The sequence below is a fragment of the Poecilia latipinna genome, unplaced genomic scaffold (genome assembly GCF_001443285.1).
Source record: "Poecilia latipinna isolate Pla-1442-1.1 unplaced genomic scaffold, P_latipinna-1.0 Scaffold2690, whole genome shotgun sequence".
NCBI lineage: Eukaryota > Metazoa > Chordata > Actinopteri > Cyprinodontiformes > Poeciliidae > Poecilia > Poecilia latipinna.
This window is the reverse complement of record NW_015115306.1, coordinates 34,737-50,689: the sequence shown is the minus strand read 5'-3', so window position 1 is coordinate 50,689 and position 15,953 is coordinate 34,737. Positions and strand designations below refer to the sequence as shown.

Sequence of the window (15,953 nt, the reverse complement as noted above, 5' to 3'; positions counted from 1 at the left end):
TCACCCTGGAGCTTGCAATGAGTATACCACACTTGTTAGCAGTGGAAAAAGATCTCTAAATGTTTACCCTCCCTTAATAGCTCTTACAGAACATCTAAAGGACTCAAAGGTTGGCCCTCAAACAGACTAACTAAATAACTGCAGAGTTATGTTTTTTACTAACTTGTGGGTTTATGTTGTTGCACCATGAATTGAGCATTTTTAGCCAAACATTGTGACCAAGAAGAGACTACAAGGAATGCATCATTGTTCACAGACCAGCATTAATGCACCACTAAATTTATTAAAGTGATTTTTAGCGAACTACTGATACTTTTGGAGAAATGCTTTAAAATATTTTTGGTTAAAAAACACACACACACACACACACACACACAAAAAAAAGCAAGCCAGAGACCTTCCAAAATACAAATACAGTTTGTAAAAAAGAGAGGAGTGTTATGAAAAAATAATATCTGTCTAAAAAGACTGTTGATTCTAATTAGGATCCAGACCTTCTCATGGGCATTTGATACACAGATATTAAATTTTTTTTCACACAAACTCTGTTACACCCCAGAAGATTTGAAAATATCTTGTTAAAGGCTTGGAATAGTGACAGTTTTCAAATGAATAGATAAATTAGAATTGCACAGCAAAAAAGTCTGTTTTTGCCTTTGGATAAGAGCTTTGATTATATGAGAAGCTCACATACAGAGGAGTAAGGTTCTAGAGCCCACTACCCTCCATGAATTTGACGTAGCCCGATTTCAACACACAGATTTCAAGGTGACTGAAATTGGTTCCAATATGGCCACCCCCTGTTTGATTATGAAACCTGAAAACTGCACAAGGATCTGATCAGATGCTGGTGCACTTGTAACCAAGAAGGTGATTAATTGAATTTCTCTGGGTATTCCTGCTTCTTCCATACTCCAAAAACCAAAGTTTTATGTTATAGTTGACTACTCTAAAGGATATGACTCCCTGAATGGGTGGAGTGGGTATAAAATGTATCAAAATGTTAATTTTCAAGTAACCTTTTTCATAATCAAGGTAATGATATGTTTGTTTTGACACTTTTTTGAAAGCTTTATTCACTTTAGCCCATTTTTTGTTGTTGAAAACCTAATCAAATATGTTGGATCAAATTCATTGTGTTCAATCAACCCAAGTAACTCATCAGGATATTTGAGTCAGAACGCAAAATAACCCAGAATACGCAGTTATTGGTGAGCAGTCTGTACAGTAAATCCAATGCGCATCACTACACGTAAAAAAAATGTTGCAGTGATGGTATAAATGAGCCGGCTGTGGCTGAAAGATGCTGCAAAGGACACAGAGGCAGGACAGGGAAGGGGAGGAGATTTAAATGTCCAGTAAAAAGGTGGTGCGGGGAAATTAGACTGAAGTGTTTCTTTCAGCCGGCTGGAGCTCAGAGCGGGACCAGAAACTGAAACTTTCAGTCAAAACTTACTATTTGCTTCCGGAGCGGCTCTTCTTTTAAAAAGACTTTGGACTGACTCATATCATTTTTTTTTTTTTTCACTTTGCTCGGGGATTTTTTTTTTTTTTTTTTTTCCTTTTTTTTCGTCCTTTCACATTTTGACTCGCAGCTTGAACCACTTTATAGATATGTTTTATCTCTTTAAGCTCTGGCTTTAAGTGCAGATCCTAAGGGATTGAATCGCTTTAAACTCTAGCACTTTCTCCGGGTCCCTGGGGCCTTTTTTCATTAGTGAGCGAAAACTTCATCAGGTTACACGCCGGCAGAAGCGGAGCTACGTGACTTTTCTCACTCTCACAGCTCGAACTGGGAGCAGATGACTCGGGAAATCCCGTTCAGCATAATTTTTCTAACCTGACTGACCACGCCTTTTTATTATATTATTCCCTTCAGTTTATTAATTTCTAAACTTGAGTGAAAGTGAGCGCCTGGCCACGTCAATCTCTCTCTGTGCGCAAACACCGCGAAATGACACCGAGTTTTGTTCTCGGCTGTGTGGTGGCGCTTTACCTGCTCCTCTCACCTGTACAGGTATGCTGTTTCACACTTCACACACACACATTTTTTTTTTTTTTTACCTTTTAAGTGTATAGTTTGTGAAACATGTTTTCTTTTGCTCATAATTTGTGAATTGACTCTCCTTTCACATTTATATGAACAAAATTAGAAACTTATTCATTTATATATATATATATATATATATATATATATATATGGATATTTTAGTCTAGTTTTGCTTAAAATGTGAATATGACATGAGTAAGTTAGTGATGACCAGAGCCGGTCCAAGTTTTAAGAGGCCCTTAGTAGAACTACATTTTGGTGCCCACTTTAAATTAAGCATACCAGCACATCACTGACCTTTTTTACTAGATGTGCTACTGTTGTGCTTGATTTTTCAGTTTTTGATCATATCGCCTAATTGGTAATTGCAGTCAGGGCTGAGCCATCCCCACTCACGTTGTTGTTTTTTTTCTTTCTTTGCTATCACTGGCTACAGTTTTGAAAATTTGCGATAAGATAAAGTAAACATACCAAGGAGAGTTTTTTTTTTTTTTCATTCCTGATACCAAATTAGCCTGGGGCTTATTGTTGAAGTTTTGGTCTGAGAATACCATGTTTAATTTACACTGGCACCAGAAAGTATTCATAGCCCTTAATTATTTCCATATTATATTATATTATATTATATTATATTATATTATATTATATTATATTATATTATATTATATTATATCTACACAAAACTGCCAATATGACACTTAGCGTAGTATCCTGGATTCTGCAACTTGATTTTAACTTGCTTGTGGTGAGTTAAAATCACTGACTATTGTTTTGGAATCAAACTCTATAGAGTCTCACAGCTGATACCAACCAGTAAAGTCAAAACAATTGTCTGTAGGTCTCTGTCAAAATACTAATCTGGATGAGGAGACATTAAACTTTTGACAGTGTTGAACATCCTCAGAATCACTTTGGTTTCTGTTATTTGGAAATAGGAAAAGCTTAACACCACCATGAGCCTCCTGAGATCTGACTTCCCAACCAAACTGAGCAATCAGGGAAAAGGGGCTTTGGTCAAAAGGATGACCAGAGCCTTATTATTGGTTAATAAAGTGGAGTTCCAATGTTCCGTTGTGGAGATAGAAGAACTGCTTCAAAGGTCAACAATTGCTATCCCTTCGACCAATCAGGCCTTTATGGTAGCCACCTTAGGGATTGCCAGATCAGAAGAAATAAAATTGTCTGGCTTTGCTGAAACCAAAGTATTTCTTTTTACTGCAGCTCAAACCATGTTTTAAGAAACATGGGTTTTCCTTATCCCCTGGCAAACCTCACCCTCACTGTGAAGCATGGTGGTAGCAGCAACATGCTGTGGGGATTGGCAGCCAGATATAGAGATATTCTTAAAGGTAAAATCCTACACTAGGGTGCTATGAACCTCAGACAAAGGTGACCACTCATCTTTCAACATGACAAAGACTCAAAGCACACGATCATGACAACAAAGAGTTGCCTTTAGAGAATGCTGCCAGAATTAAAACTCAAATCCAATTGAACATATCTGGAAAGGCCTTAAAAAAACCTATTTGCTCCACATCAAACCTGACTCAACTTGAGAGGATTTGTAGAGAAGAATGACTCTTCGATCACTTCAATGGCAGACTTTTAGCTGCCATTGCTGCCAAAGATGCTACAATTAAGTATTAGCCCAATATTGTGATTACTTAATCTTGAAATATTCTATACTAAATCCTAAATCTAGTTTAGAATATTGTCTGTAACATAAAATAAAAAAAATGAAGAAGTGTGAATACCATCTGGTGAGATTGTACCTGAAGATGAGAAGATTGTTTTAAGTTAGCCAAATGTTATGTTACATATCTATTTTCCAACAGCTTACCTGATATGATATGTTATGCACATGTTAAATAGGATCTTCAGGCTACATAAAAGTATTATTACAGGTTACTTTACTGACCTTGTAGTTCTTATTTTGATGCCATACACATATTCAAGGTACTTTTCATATTAAATGGGTGTTTGCAACTTGTTTGCAAACATACCTACTTTTATGCTGTCTATATGTTATCCTTTTGTGCCTGTTTAATCACTTTGTTGTTTGCTTTATTGCATTCTGTCTTGATCTGATTTTGGTGAGTTGGGGAGGATGGGCGATGAATACCTCCCCTATGAATTTGCTGCCCCTCACCCACCACCTCTCTTTTGGGGCTTGTGGTTTTGGTGTGCCACCCCAGGAGTATCAATGACCTCCATCTGGCTGCCCTCCCTTTAAAAACATTTTGGAGGCGCCCTTTGGAAGAAGGCAGGGAAGTTTGATGTTGGGTTGTTGATTTTTGTGCAATTTCCTAGCTCAGAGAGAAGCAGTTTTCATTCTTCAACTACTTGAAATTGTGTCTGTTTACATGACTTTTAACTTTAGAAAGGTTTTTCTTACAAATAGATCAATTAGATCGTTTCCTAGTCTACGCTGATTTCCAGTTTTCTAAGAGAAATGATCTGAGGAGCATAACAGATAAAACAGGAAATTGCTCCCAAGTTCTTTAGCAGAAATGACAGTCCTGAATCAAACAGCAATGAAGGAATATGAAGATGATCCCCATGTATGCAGCAAAGCTTGAAACAAGTCCATCAAACATGCTAATGATTGATGCGTTTACAATAAGGGGTTTTTGGAAGCTTTCAATGAATGGAAGAAAAAAAATCTGATCTGATAAATCAACATTTAGTCATTCCTGATGACAAGGTACAGCAACTTGTGGTTTGAATAACCTTTAAATGAGCACCATTCAGCTCATTCATTCACAAGGTGAAACATGACAAACCACACAATCATTCATCTGCAGCAGCACATGATGCAAAGTGACTCACTGTTACGTGTACATTTGGGAACGCTCTAAGCTCATAATTACAGACGCTTTCTTCAAACACTAGTTTCACTGACATGGATTGTTCTCTTTCTGTGTGATTTATTTCAGTGTGGAGACATATTGGTTTCTATTTCTTTTGGAATGCATTTTAATGGCATGTTCTATTGTAGCTGGATAATACAAGATCCTGCTGAGCTGTCTCAAAGTGTGAGGCACCCCCTTTCACTGCCCATGTTCATGTTTCTGTACATTTTAATAGTAAAAGGCAGTATTAAGTACAGCATCTAGATGAGAAGTGTTTGAGGTATTTCTGTCAGGCAGTAGCTTATCCGTCTTCTGTTTCCTGGCATCGCCTGGTGGTCTCTTAATGAAAATCTGCTTAAGCAGAGTGAATCCGACTCTAGAGTGGGCACTCTTTAACAAGCCTGCGTTGTGTCACAGATACTTGAGAGATGACGTGTCATTGGACGGTGGAACTTGTGCCACATAGAGCTCCAGCTCTTGAACCTTTTCAGTCTCTGATTTCCATCCAGCGTGGCAGTTGTCTCTGATGCGTCTCATGTTTAATGCAAATCCAGGTCCTTTTCTCATCCATTTACTCCCACTGTCACACTTCACACACTGCTGAAGCCTGTTGAATCAGCAGACTTTACCACTCTGCAGTCTGCATACTGAAGTACTGACTCAGAGAGGCTTTAAAGGTCTGTGAAAGATTCATGTCCTAACAGTTTTCCAGGCTGGACACTTTGCAGCTGTTGTTAAGTTGAAACTTGGTAGAAAACATGTGGTATCCCCGCATTTCCTCTAATCCGTATAATCAGCTCATGGCTTGCTTAGTCAAAACATGAATGACAAAGCACAGGGCCCCCAGTTTGAAGCAGGTTAAATGCCCCCTGCTGCCTACAAGACTGATGGCAAGTGTAAACAGTACAATCTCTGAGATTCAACGTCCAATCTGTCAGATCACACAGAGCCAGTCCTAAATCTGGATACTCCTTTAACCCTACAGACGTGTTTTACTGCTCATTAGTGAAAGAGCATTTCCTCGCCTCTCTTTCTTTGCTGCAAACACCTTCTGTAAAACCCCAAAAAGTTATAAATTCAACATCTTTCATGAATTTCCCACACTTAAAAATGCGTCACTAATAAATAATATCCTTTTTTTTTCCATGACATTCACAGCTGGAGTATCTATCAGCAGCCTTACGAATGGAGAGATCACTTGTGTCCGCTCTGAAACACAGAGTGGCCAAAAGAGGGTGGGGTTTTTGCTGTTTCATAATTCTTTAGTGCAACGGATTCATCGCTTACGTATTTCAGCATTTCTGAATGTGTGTTCTTGCTTTTCTATTCTGAACCTTGGACTCATTTTTACTTTATGGAGACATTTTTAGAGATCAGATTTTTTATTACCATCAAATGAATTTTTTAAATCCTTTTTACAAAATCAGATTACCCGGGATTACGGCCTGGAAGGGATGTGGTTTTTACTTTTTTTTTTTTTGTGCAGTTTTGTTGTGCAGGCACTAAACATTTCCTTCTGGTTACTCTGACTGTAATTCTGGTTTTCTTAGTTATCTTTTGCATTTATTTTAATTGATTTTTTTATTTTTTTATTTTGTATGTTTTTGATGTTTTATGGAGTTTGGCTATTTTATGAAAATAACTACCCTCCTCCTCTTTGGTTATTTTATGAAAATAACCAAAGAGGAGGAGGGTAGTTGTGGTTTAGTCATCTGGTTGTGATGCCTCCTTATCTCCTTTCTATTGAGTGTTTCATACTGTAATGAGTTTCCAGGTAAATAAAACACTGTGCTGAGTTTATATGCAAAATAGACGGAGAATTGTTTTTGGATCCTCTAGGAAAGCTTTTTGCCAAACCCTCCCTTATGTGAAGTTCTTTTTTTGTATTTTTTTCAGCTGTCTTTTTTTTTTCAACTCATTCATTAATATGGATTGAAATTGCAATAGATCCAATTAATGTTCAGTTTCAATTCATATCAAGCCAGTTCTTCCCGATACAATCCATCCATGTAAAAAATACTCAGAAAGTGCATAGAATCTGATATAATCTAATATTAGACAGTCATTGTACCATCAGGGTGAGTTTATTAAATAAATTAATTTATTTAACCATTATTTTATTGGAGTTCCCTTGAGATAAAATCTCTATTTTTGGAGTGAGATCTGGCCAAGAGGCTCACTGGTATACAGATACTAGTGACTAAAAAATTGTCAGTCTAAGCACGCTCTGGTCATTGAGTTCACAGCAATAAACATGAAACCTCAAGTCCAAAATTAAGCTTCAATAAAATACATGTAGCTCTTAAATCTGGGTTACATTTTCATGAAGAGCTATGCTCTGTGAACATGCTTGCTGATTTATTATGGTATTACTACCCCAGACTGAGGGTGGAAGCACCTGGGTTTCCTATTTGAACAATAGTGACCTCTTGCTCACCCTTTTACATGAGCTCTCCAATGAATTAGTGTGTATTTGTGCATTCTAATTGCTTGTATTATTCCTGATTCCTTGGCTGTGTAAACCACATGCTGAACACCTGTATATGTGCTAAATCGCAGATGTATAGATATTATACAGATTACTATTACAGATATAATACAGGAGAGTTTTTCTAAAATCTTCAGTGTTTGTTGATTTCCATTAGTTTGTAGTTAATCTGTAGCGTTTGGTGTAAACTACCTCCTTCATTTTATGGTTGTGTGGAAGAAAGCTAAGAAAATGCTGCATCAGCATTTCAAAACCTGACTTCCTTTAGTCCATTGGGTTTGGCACTGACGATAACCTGCTTTGGTGTGACAGGAATTTTAGCTGAGGATAGAGCTTGTGAGCATCTCTGGTCTGTATTTCTGCCACTCCTACATGTCAAAACCACAAGTACCAAAAGCTATTTGGTTTTGCCTAACCATTAGATTAATCTCATTATAAAGAAAGCTTGTTCGAAACGTCTCTGACCAAAAATGGGGGCAATTATTTTTTTTCTATGATAAAACCATACAAACCAGATAACATTAGATTGCTTCTGAGCATTACATTCATCATTGCACACGCAACGCCTCTTCCATATCTTTAACCAAAAGATAGGAGGGATAAGGTTAAAAGGATGGTTTAGATGCTTTTGCAGAGGGAGTTGAGAGGTTTTGACTACACAGTATCTTTTCAGAAGTAGATACCTGTCTGGTGTATTCACTATGTTGAAACAGAGATTAGTTTCCTAGCTAATGGCTAATCAGAGTGGTGCCAAGACAAAGTGCGCTAGACCAACTCCCTTCTCAAGTGTTTTAGCACATTTCATGCATTATTTCTCCATACGTATACACTCCTGTTTTAAATCTAACACGTCCAGCAGGATATCTACTTGACATACATGTTCTACATCAGAAGTTTCAAGCCAATAATTGTGGGTTACCAGGCAGGCCTCGATAGGAATTGTAAGATTGGTGCAGATTTAAACAGGCAAAAATGTACATTTTGGGCTCCAACACGTGTCTGAAATGTCTTCTTGTTGTCTAGGTGGAATTTTTTGAAAGAACTAAGACGGCATTAAGAAGTTGTAGTCAACCCTCAATTGATATGCCTCTGAGCTGACATGCTAGGAAGGGAGACATCTGAAAGGGAAGTTAGTTTCATGTCTGCATGTCAAGTCATACCACGACTTCGCAACACCTTCTTTGATTCCACAAAGATGCTAGAGCCAACCAAGTCTGCTGCAGATAAGATACTGACTGGCCATAACCTCTGAGGGGAATAGTTCAGATGTTTTGAAGTTTTGTGAAGCTATTATCAGTACTAGTTGCCTTATCTGTAGTAGAAAGATGTCTTTACTTTATTAAAAAGTGGTGATCAGTTGATTGACCACAAAACCTGTAAAAGTACAGGAATGTACCATCTTCAACGCCGCTGTCAAATTAGACAGGTTGAAAACCTTTGGAAAAACCTTTAGAAATCCAAAAGTTTTCCTTTCTCTTGGGGAGACGTAGTTGCCTCGGATCAGACAGCTAATTATTATATCAGTTAATAAAACATGCTATGCTGGTTTATATGTGGAAAAAGCAATTCTAGAAATAATATTTTGTTGAAAACCCAAACAGGAATATAGTTTTGTAAAAAGCTGTCCTCATGTGGACAAGGCCTGACAAGTTTGATGTTGACGTTAGCCTAACTTTCAGTGTGCATGGCACCAAAATTGTCTCTAGGCCAGAGATCCACAAACTCTCAATTTCGGCCCTGGATGAGGGAGCCATTACTGATAAAGGTGTGGCTCTTGTGTCTGCAAGTATGATGTTACACAGGTGTTTCCTTGACACTAGAAGAAAAACAATACTGGACACTGATCTTTATATTGCACAAATACAATTACCATTCATATTTTTTCCACATATGTTCATGTTTAGCCTGTCTGTTGTAGCTCTGGATGTTATAAAATCAAAATTTCAGGTGTGTCTATGACGACTTTGAGCAGATTAAAATACTTAAACCTTTTTTCTGCCTGTCAGACATTTAAAATTGATGAACTCCTTGTGTTTTCTCTTCTTGCCAATCTTTCTCGGTCAAAGTGTGCTCACAAAGTTGTAGTGGCTCGCTGACTGACGGTGCTTTTATTTGCGTTGTTGGGGTATTTCTCTGCAGTTGTAATTTCCCGGCCCAGGGGAGGGTTGCAATTGCAATCAGGAAATATGGATTTCTCCTGCCTTCTGCTTCGGAGGAGGAAGAGGAGTGGTGATGCTCGGGGCAGCCGTCTACTCAGCAAGCTTTAATCTCCCATCTGGATGTAATTTACTGTGGTTTACAGAAAAGCATTTTACTGTAATAGGGACCACAATTACCACCGGTCAGTCTTATCTTAGGACCTGTGTAGTGTGTGTGTGCGTGTGTGTGTGTGTGTCTGCATATGAGTGCACCATTTACACAGCGGTTGTGTTGATTGTGTCTGTTTGTGTCTATGTCTTTGGGGAGACATCTGTGCATTCATTAATGAACTTACACTAAGGAAGCTGTATTTATCTAAATCAACATCTATATGGACCTTTACCTCCTCCATGTCTGTTGACCCTATTTGTAGTATGTGTTATTTTGAAAACCAGAGAAAGCAGAGAAAGCACACCTGCCCTTATAGTGAGAAAACTCCCTGTTGAAGATAAAATTATTTTTAAAGAGTGTGAGAAACTCTCTTAATCACTCTTAAATTGATTACCTTGCAACTTTTTTACTAAGTCATTGTGATTTTGTGTTTTAGATTGACAAAAAGTAATTGATATTTCAAAATCAAATTCCAAAATACTAAGTTATATAAATTTGTGAATACAAATCTACAAAGTGTGGCATGCATGGAAATTTATCTGTTATATATAAATAAAATCTGGTGCAAATCACATAACTCGAAAATAAGTTCGTAAACTGACAGGTCCATAATAATCATGGAGGAGCTACAGAGATCCAGAGCGTAGCGGGATCTATGAACAGTACAACTGTTGCTGCTGTCCTCCATGTTTTGGAAAAGTTGCAAGAAGAATTTCAGCTACAGGTTTGCCATTATCCAGATAGAGGAAGCATGTGGAAGAAGATGTTCTGGTCAGAAGAGACCAAAATTGAACTTTATGGCCTGTGTGGCAAAAAAGAACTAACCCTGCACTAACCCTGAACACACTGTTCCCACTTTAAAAAGACTAGCCTGTGAGAGTTAGTGAGAAGATGGATGGGGCTAAATACAGATAAATCCTGGAAGAGGATCTGTTGTAAGTAGTGAAGACTTGAGACTGGGGTGGAGGCTCTACCCTGTGATTTACGTAATGCCAGGTTTTTCATTTAAGTTCAATTTAGTGTATTTATATTGTCCCTCTTCATAACAAATATTCCCTTATGCCCCTTTTAAAATTAGTTACTAATACATTTCAATTTGATCATTTTAAAATAACACAGTCAAGTTATATTTGTTATTCAAATTGGTTGGAAGTTTTCTTCCTTAGAAAATCCAACTGAATGCGTCAAGTCACTGGCTTGCAGCTAACTCTCCTCCTGGACGCATTACGTGGATCTCCAAATTACTGCTTTAGGATTTGGGAATCTGCTTCATAACACATCAGTGTGCCTTTTTCATAGCGTGTGAAAGAAGTCCAGATTCAGTAATCCTCTCCTCACCCTGATTTCTGGAGTGATTGTTGTAAACGTTCACCATGTGTTCTGGTTTGAAGTTTGTTGGTAATTTGAAAGTGGCCCCTGATCATGAGCTCTGACCTGACCACTTTGCAGACCCGGCTGGGTAATGTCACTCCTGATGTTTTAGGTTCACCTGCCTCATGTATACAAAACAGTGCCTGCTTTTCCTTAGTAGGGGCGGAAAATATGTTTTGTTTTCTTCAAGCTGCATGTGAGGCCTGAGAAATGCTGCTGTGGATTTTGTTGTTGATGTAATGAACCTGGATCGCGGTGGCAGATGGAAGCCTAGCATTAGAGTGGTGTTGTGTCCACTGGTTTAGTTTCTCTGTGGTTTTACGGGTTAAGTTTCATCCTATCACAAAACCAAGAACATGTACCTCTGTGCCACATTTATTCTTTCTAAGAATAATTAATTAAAATGACAGAGATATCTGAACAACGAGCCACTTTATCTGAGTCAGTGATGGTCCTTGATAGGAATGGTTTGTCAATGTGCTAACCAGGGCAATAGTTGCAAGAAGGGATCAGTAATCAATTCGCAAAAATGCCTTCAGGACGCTGCTTTGTTGCACAAAAAATAAATTCCTAAAATCTATTTGTCTGTGATTAATCAATTGCTAACTATATATCAATATCATATATCATAAATAAAATTTTATATTCAAAAAATCTTTCTGCTGCTAAATTATTGAATAAACAGACATAAGAGATCAATTACAAACATATTTATTGTCTATAATCTGTTATTTAGGTAATTTAGAAATCAGATTGGTGCAACGTGCTGTTATTCCAATTTAACTTTCAAATGTTTCAGGAATTCCTCATCATTCATGATACTTTGTTAAAAAAAATTCTTTGGAAACTGACATTAATGTTGGGGACACTTGTGCTACTGCAACATGTCTGACATTGAGAAGCTATTTTAGCCGTGAATAGTTAACTGATAGGCCAACACAGCCAGGGCTCAAGGGTAAGAGCTGTGTCATCCATTGCTCTTGTTCCGGATGTCTCTTGTGTGTAAGAATATGGGTGTACCAAAAAAATTTGCAAATCCAGAAGTTCTGAAACCTAATAAATCAATATATAAATGCAGGATCTATTATTTACTTGAGTCATTATTAGCCCAAGTCTTGAGAACCGAGGAGGGGATTTTCCCAAATCTCTGCCAGTCTGCTTTTCCTCATTATTAAAGTAAACAGTTCTGCTGACGTGAACCTTGTTTTGGTTTAAACTCTGATAAAAAGTATACTGCAAAGCTCACTCAGCCTGGTGACCTGACATCTCTGAAGCAATCAAATAATAAGGCAGGAGTTGGGGCAACTGTAGTTATTATGCTACAAGAGCATGTATGGTGCGTTTTGTAGCTAAAAGTCGGAATATTTAAGGGTTTGTGGCTTGAACATGCCGCATTTACACTGTAAAATCCATAGAAACGGATCCCTTATTGTAGCAGCACTTTTATGGATTTTACAGTGTAAATGCGGCATGTTCAAGCCACAAAGCCAGTGGGATTCAACCACACTGACAATGAAAACCAAGTTCTTGCAGAATGATTTGTGTTGATAATTGTAAGATACTGTTGGCTTCCCTGTGGTGAAAATCTCATATTTTGTCAACCACCAAATAAGTGTGGTTAGAGAAATTGTCCATAGTCTTAATTTGCTGTCCTTATGATACCTTTTACCTTTTTGAGGGAATGCCAGCAATATTCAGTATTTTCAATGATTTTCTTGCTTGTTGGTAGTTATTACTTTCATTATGTAATAAGTTAGACATTTGAACTATGCATAAAAGTGAAGCAAAAAGTATCTAACACTACTTGTTGTCAACTTGTTATTAAACAAAACATCCCTCATCCTTACTGCCACTGTTTTGTAATCCAGTGGAAAGGACAGAAAGACCTATAATATTGGCGTATTGCACTATGTCCTTCATTCTTTGCTCTCTTAAGAAATGCAATGCTAATTATTTTAGCTTGGACCCAGATCTTGTTCAGCAAATTGCCATTACCTGCTGTTGAACTGACTTCCTCCGCTTGACCCTCTAAACTGATATATCCTTGAAACATTAAGCAAAATCTCTGTCGTGTTAAGCTGTGCTCCCTACGCACGCTGCCCTCTCCCTGACAGATGGAGTAAGCAAGGAGGTTAAAGATGACGCAGTTCAGCTGTGTGGGACTAGAGAGTGATGATGTTCTGGGCCTCTGTGGCCTGACAGCAGGAGCTCAGGGGCTAAGCGATTCCTGTAGTAACACATGAGTACAGCAGAAGCTCTTAACAGTTTGGGGAACTCCTTTAACTGCTGTACAATTTAACAGCCACTACTTAAAGTGTAATTTATTCAGTTTTCTGTCGTAATTTCTCCTGTCGTTGAACTTTTTCTATTTTTTTTTTCTTGTGAGAACCATAAACTTGGGATTTTTTTTTTATAAGTTAGATAAACAAAAAGTAGTGCATACTTGTTTTACAAATGCATCTAGGCCCTCCAAGTCAAAACTTTGCAGGAACATTTTTGCAGTTGCGATTATGAAGCCCATGTCTCCTCTTCCCTTTACTGAACAATGGGTTACTGTGTTTTGTTCTTTCGTAATAACTGAAATTTGTGGTTGTAGTTTATAATAAAATATAGAAAGGTTCAATGGGCGTAAGATATTGTAAATGAACATATTGTGGAACGTGAATAGAAGATTTCTAATGTTAAAAATAAACAGCTACACATTTTTATGATTATACTGTGGATTAGGGACAGCACTAGTCCTAATTTTAATTTGTTTTGTTCCGTTGATTTTATTTTATCTGCTTGTTTGACTGCATCTGAACAGGAAACAATTCCTTGGATTTTATGGTATTTTTTGTAGAAAACATACAAGAAATTTATGTTGTATAAAGCATTTCGTGTCTTCAGCATGATTGTGTTTTCCAGTCATTTGTTCCATTGCAGATTCTGTTGCAATGGTTCAGAAATGAGCCAAAGTTGCACACATGCTCATAAACAGCAAGACAAACCTGGACAACATAATCTGACAGGTTTAATATTTGTTCATTTGTGTAGCCTTTACTTCATTAAACAATACCTGAAAACGACACAAGACCACGTTAAACCTATTTAATTAGAAGTGAATCTCCTTGAAAAAAAAAAGGCCTAATTAGGGGAATGAGGTGAACAAGATACTAAGGTGAAGTTAGAAATTGATCTAGCTTGTGGGATTTGTCTGTCAAGATCATTCATAATTTACTGATATAAAACCCTGCATTTTCCACAAGAGCTAAACCACCTCTAGTCACCATTGATCACAAAGTTAATACTGCTAAGTGCATGAGGAGAAGGAAGTAGCTATCTGAGACGTCTCAGGCAACTTTTTTTTTTTTTTACATCATAACAGCAGGTTTTCTCATACTCCTCTATTCTCAAACCCAACAGGCACCAGAGATATTTTCTTGTTATGACAAGGTTTAACCCTCGACTTCTTGAAGAGCAAGTGAGACAAAGCCAAGAAGCTTTTGTAATGTGTAGCAAGCTCATAAAATGGAAAAGAGACAGAAAGTGAAAAGATTTTAGGACGGCTAATGGTAGAGAGAGTTTTGCTTTATTCTGATGTTGCTATAGAGAATGGAAAATAATCAGTGCTTGACTGAGTGAAAGTGACATTGAACAATAGCTTAAACTGCACTGTGACATTCCCATGCTGAGCATTAAAATATATTCACAGAGCAGAGCTCGTGTCCTGCTGTGTTTTTGTGCAGCGGCAGACACAGTTCGTTGGGCGCCGCTCTATGGAACAACTCTGCTGTCAGAGGAACAGCTGTACATGTCGGCCAGATGATGAGCTGCTCTGAGAAAAAGAGCGAGAAGCTTCATCTGTTCCCAAAATGCAGAGAGGAGAAACCCTGAGTGACTGTGGGGAATCCTCCTGCAGGAGGTACATCTCCTACTTATCTCACTAAAAGTTTAAAATGTATCCCTTGTATATTTGTGCGAAGTGGAATTCATCATCGTCAAATCACGGCATTCCTCCTAAATCACGTTGCTGACTGTGGCGGTGTGCTGATAGATACCATCCTCATCCACAAGCTAATTTTGGTTCAAAACAGGAAGAGGATGCAATTTATGCTGTGAACAGATGGTGTGAAAACAACTGTCTGGTATTGCATAACACTTTTCCATGTATCAGAGTCTGCACTGACTGTTGCGTTTCATCAGGCTTGTGTTGAAGAGAAAAGAAAATGAAATTCAATTTTATGACGAAGGATTGCGGAAGCAGGTTGTCTGCCGCCTGTCCTGCATTTCTGCTGGAGGGTGTTTTATCAAACCTAGATTTCCCTTCCTGAGATGGAGTCAAGCAGAGGTTTTGTGTTTTCCCAGGCGAATGAGAAATTCACTCTGTTTATCAGGGGATGATGGGAAAAAATCAAGACGGAGGGGGAAGCCATCAATGGGAAAATAAATAAAGAACTGAATCTTACACCACAGGAAGCAGGTTTTTGAGCCTAAACAGTTGGGCACACTGTGGAACATGTCAGCGAGGATTTGCTGCTTGTCAAAAAAGATTCAACCAATCCAGGGTAGGAAAAGAAGATCCACTGTCAACCCATTTTATAGGCCCGTGTAGTACCAGCTGTCACCACTGGAGGACAAAAAAATATTTTTCCTTTTCAATATTTCGCTACTGTGTTCGTTAATTAAAATTGAAAGAAAAATTAGATAATCTTAGGTGAATTTGTGCTACTGTAGTCATTTTTGGCTCACCTTTCAAATAGACGTTTTAAAAGTTAATGATTTTATCGCCTCGGCTGGTGGCCTCCCCTGCGGAGTACCACAGGACTCCACAGGACTGAATGGTTAGATCTTTTCATTTTTCTCCATCTTCTGCCTTCTGTTTTTTTTTTTTTTTTTTTTT

At 37.9% G+C, this 15,953-nt stretch overlaps 1 protein-coding gene across 1 annotated transcript in view; it reads left to right on the top strand.

The window, feature by feature from the left end:
• The first annotated feature begins 1,345 nt into the window (after nucleotides 1-1,345).
• pgfb (placental growth factor b) overlaps nucleotides 1,346-15,953 on the top strand; it is a 23,490-nt gene continuing 8,882 nt past the window's right edge. Inside the window, exon 1 of the mRNA XM_015020943.1 lies at nucleotides 1,346-2,017. Coding sequence (XP_014876429.1) covers nucleotides 1,955-2,017 — 63 coding nt within the window. The 5' untranslated portion in view covers nucleotides 1,346-1,954. The remainder of the gene's footprint in view (nucleotides 2,018-15,953) is intronic.